This window comes from Bison bison, unplaced genomic scaffold (assembly GCF_000754665.1).
Source record: "Bison bison bison isolate TAMUID 2011002044 unplaced genomic scaffold, Bison_UMD1.0 scf7180017864160, whole genome shotgun sequence".
NCBI classification, from domain to species: domain Eukaryota; kingdom Metazoa; phylum Chordata; class Mammalia; order Artiodactyla; family Bovidae; genus Bison; species Bison bison.
Window position 1 is genome coordinate 7,510,440 of NW_011494732.1, and position 3,539 is coordinate 7,513,978.

The 3,539-nt window shown below is 46.3% G+C and overlaps 1 protein-coding gene across 2 annotated transcripts in view; it reads right to left on the bottom strand.

The window, feature by feature from the left end:
* ANAPC7 (anaphase promoting complex subunit 7) overlaps positions 1–3,172 on the bottom strand; it is a 20,710-nt gene extending 17,538 nt beyond the window's left edge. Inside the window, exon 1 of one of the 2 annotated variants that reach the window (XM_010841358.1) lies at positions 2,973–3,172. In XM_010841358.1, the coding sequence (XP_010839660.1) occupies positions 2,973–3,172 (200 nt within the window). The remainder of the gene's footprint in view (positions 1–2,972) is intronic. The other variant, XM_010841359.1, reaches the window with a different exon arrangement.
* Between the last annotated feature and the right edge of the window lie 367 nt (positions 3,173–3,539).

Here is a 3,539-nt window from a genome sequence, read left to right on the forward strand (position 1 = left end):
CTGCTTATTTAACTTCTATGCAGAGTACATCATGAGAAACGCTGGGCTGGAAGAAGCACAAGCTGGAATCAAGATTGCCGGGAGAAATATCAATAACCTCAGATATGCAGATGATACAACCCTTATGACAGAAAGTGAACAGGAACTAAAAAGTCTCTTGATGAAAGTGAAAGTGGAGAGTGGAAAAGTTGGCTTAAAGCTCAACATTCAGAAACTAAGATCATGGCATCTGGTCCCATCACTTCACGGCAAATAGACGGGGAAACAGTGGAAACTGTGTCAGACTTTATTTCTGGGGGCTCCCAAATCACTGCAGATGGTGATTGCAGCCATGAAGTTAAAAGACGCTTGCTCCTTGGAAGGAAAGTTATGACCAACCTAGGTAGCATATTCAAAAGCAGAGATATTACTTTGCCAACAAAGGTCCCTCTAGTCAAGGCTATGGTTTTTCCAGTGGTCGTGTATGGATGTGAGAGTTGGACTGTGAAGAAAGATGAGCACCGAAGAATTGATGCTTTTGAACTGTGGTGTTGGAGAGACTCTTGAGAGTCCCTTGGACTGCAAGGAAATGCAACAAGTCCATCCTTAAGGAGATCAGTCCTGGGTGTTCACTGGAAGGACTGATGCTAAAGCTGAAACTCCAATACTTTCGCCACCTCATGTGAAGAACTGACTCATTGGAAAAGACCCTGATGCTGGGAGGGATTGGGGGCAGGAGAAGGGGACGACAGAGGATGAGATGGCTGGATGGCATCACCGACTTGATGGACATGAGCTTGAGTGAACTCCGGGAGTTGGTGATGGACAAGGAGGCCTGGCGTGCTGTGATTCATGGGGTTGCAGAGTCGGACAGGACTGAGCGACTGAACTGAACTGAAGATATGAAAGAAAACAGCTGATTTGATATTACCCTCAGAGAAAGCATTCAGATGTTTATATATTGTAACTTACATGCCTACTTACTGCATCCACAAGTTATTTCTGAAATGATACATGAAAAACTTAATTTGTTGCCTCCAGAGAAGGGAAAAAGTGGGGTGAAGTTCAAGACTCCTAAGCAGACACTTATCTGCATACCCCTTCAGTACTGCCTTTTTTTTTTTTTAATGGTATATACTGGAGATTAAGTAATAAACTTTAAAATAGAAATGATAAAGGTCAGAATTTAAACACCTCCTGAAAGTAGAAAGGAAACTGCCAGTTCAGCCTAATATAAAGAAGAATGGGCTAAATCTAATCAGAAGACCAACCTCCTAATTATCCTGTAACATCTGAAAAACCAAGAATAATGACTGACCAGTGTATAAATTCCCAATGGCAGACACTGTATACTTTGACAGATCACTAAGAACCAGGTGAAAAGCTCCAGAATAAACAAAGTAGGCTGACAGAGACCAGGGCTCCTCACTGTCAACACTAAGTGGACGGTGGTAAAATGATGGGCCTCACATAGTGAGGTCTAAAAGCACACTAGTGGGAATGAAACAGGGAAAAACAGCTGCAACACAGTTAAGTGGCCCAGACAGCTTCCAGAGCAGCCCAATTGCAAATGGGTCCACACTGAGTAGACTGTAATGCCACTTGACACAGTAGACTACGGAGGGTCAGAATGAGACTTTAAAGTCAGAAGGACCAAAATCCAGACATTGTGGCTCCTCCACTTACTAGATGTGTGAACTTGAACACCATGTTTCAACTTTCTGAGGTTGCACGCACTTTCCTTTGCATATCAACAGGCACGCTGCAGACTTCATTAGGTGTTAAGAAGAAGAATACAGAAAAAAGAATATAGAAAAGTTCCCATCACAAGAAAAATATTTTTCTGTAACTATGTGGGGTTGTTAGATGTTAGCTAGACTTACTATCGTGATCATTTCACAGTATATACAAATAAACAAATCATGTTGCACATCTCAGACTAGTAAGTCAAAGATATCTCAAACAAACAAAAAGTGATGTATAATATATAACAGGGTAAAGGGACAGAATGCTGAGGGCCAGGGACAATTCTGATGGCCAAACAAGAGTTCTCTAGGAAGGATATCTGAGTTGAAACCTAAAGGAGGGAGCTCTGAGTTGGACTCCAAGCAGAATGGTAAATGCAAAAACCCTGAGCTGAGAACGACCTTGGGGTGTTCAAGTAACAGAAGAGCATAACCAGGGAAGCGAGTACAGAGAGCAGAATAGGTGACACTGAGTGGGAGAGAGCTCTTTGGCTTCACAGGCCGTGGGAAGAAATTTTCATTTAAACACAACGAAGAAATTTAAAGGGGCAAGAAATAAACCACCGCTTCATCCGCAACGTGTGCTAAGTCGCTTTACTCGTGTCCGACTCTTTGCAATCCTATGGTCTATCAGAAAACGTCAAAGGGTCACTGCGGGTCCTTAAAAACGCGCCACTCCCACCCACCCAGGAAGACTCCCGTCTTCAGGTGTTTGCGGGAACGAGAAAGCAAACGCTACTGATAACACTCAAGGGGAAAGAAAAATCAACCTCAGACGTGGGACGAGGACGTAAAACTAAGAACTAAGTATCTTAATCAAGCGCCAGGGGACAAGGCTTCTTTGAGCCTGGGCGACAGAGAAAACGTTCTTCGGGAAGAGAGGAGTCAGCCCAGAGATGTGACTGCCGCTATGACCGGCGACAGTGCCTTAGCGAACCCTCTGCTCCCAACTTTCTGGAAATCTTAGCCAGGGTCATTCTCAGAGCCTCCGCCTTCATTTCTCCAAGCAGCCGCTCGCCGCATCTCCCGCAGGGAGCGCGTCCCAGCGCCGTGTACAACGCGGGGACCCGGCGAACTCAACTTGCTTTCCTAAGTCTGCTGCGCCCGACGAGGCCCTTGCTGACCTCGGAACCTCAGCCGGGAGCCCGCATCCGCTCCTTCCCGCCAATGCCCAGGCCCCGACATTCCCCGCTCCCAAACCGGCGCCGCTTTCTCCCGAGCCCCAGGCCGCTCCCAGCCTCAACTCACGGGTTGTTATTACTCATTGTAAGTAACAAGCTGCTGAGGAGCCGCACGTTGGAGTGCAGCCCCGCGGCCGCCATGTCTCGCACATGGTCTATCACATTCATTCTGCCCAGGAAGGCCGCAGACAGCGGCGGCGGCAGCGCGAAAAGCCAGCTGAAGCTCCTTGGGGAAGAGTCCAAAATGGCGGCCTCACCCGGGTCCATCGGGTCTACACGCGGCCCCGCCCCCAGGGTGATAGGCAACTACTGAAATGCCTGAGGAGCGACAACAACAACGAAAACCTCCGTTCCTTCCCTGCCAAGTTCCCTGTGAGGTGGTACCGTTTAGTTTGGGTTTTTTGTTTGTTTTTAGCAAAAGTTACATCATTTTAAGTTGCAACCTTTCCTGAAGGCTTACAGCGGGCTGGGGACAAAAGGCACTTCAGGATCAACTGAAATTAGACTTAAAAATTAATTAAAATGTATTAACATTTATCATAAATAAAAATTAATATTCTAGTAGGGTGCGGAGGGAAAATCCCCAACAGTTGGAATTAAATATCTTAATCAGGCGCCAGGGACAGTCCTAACT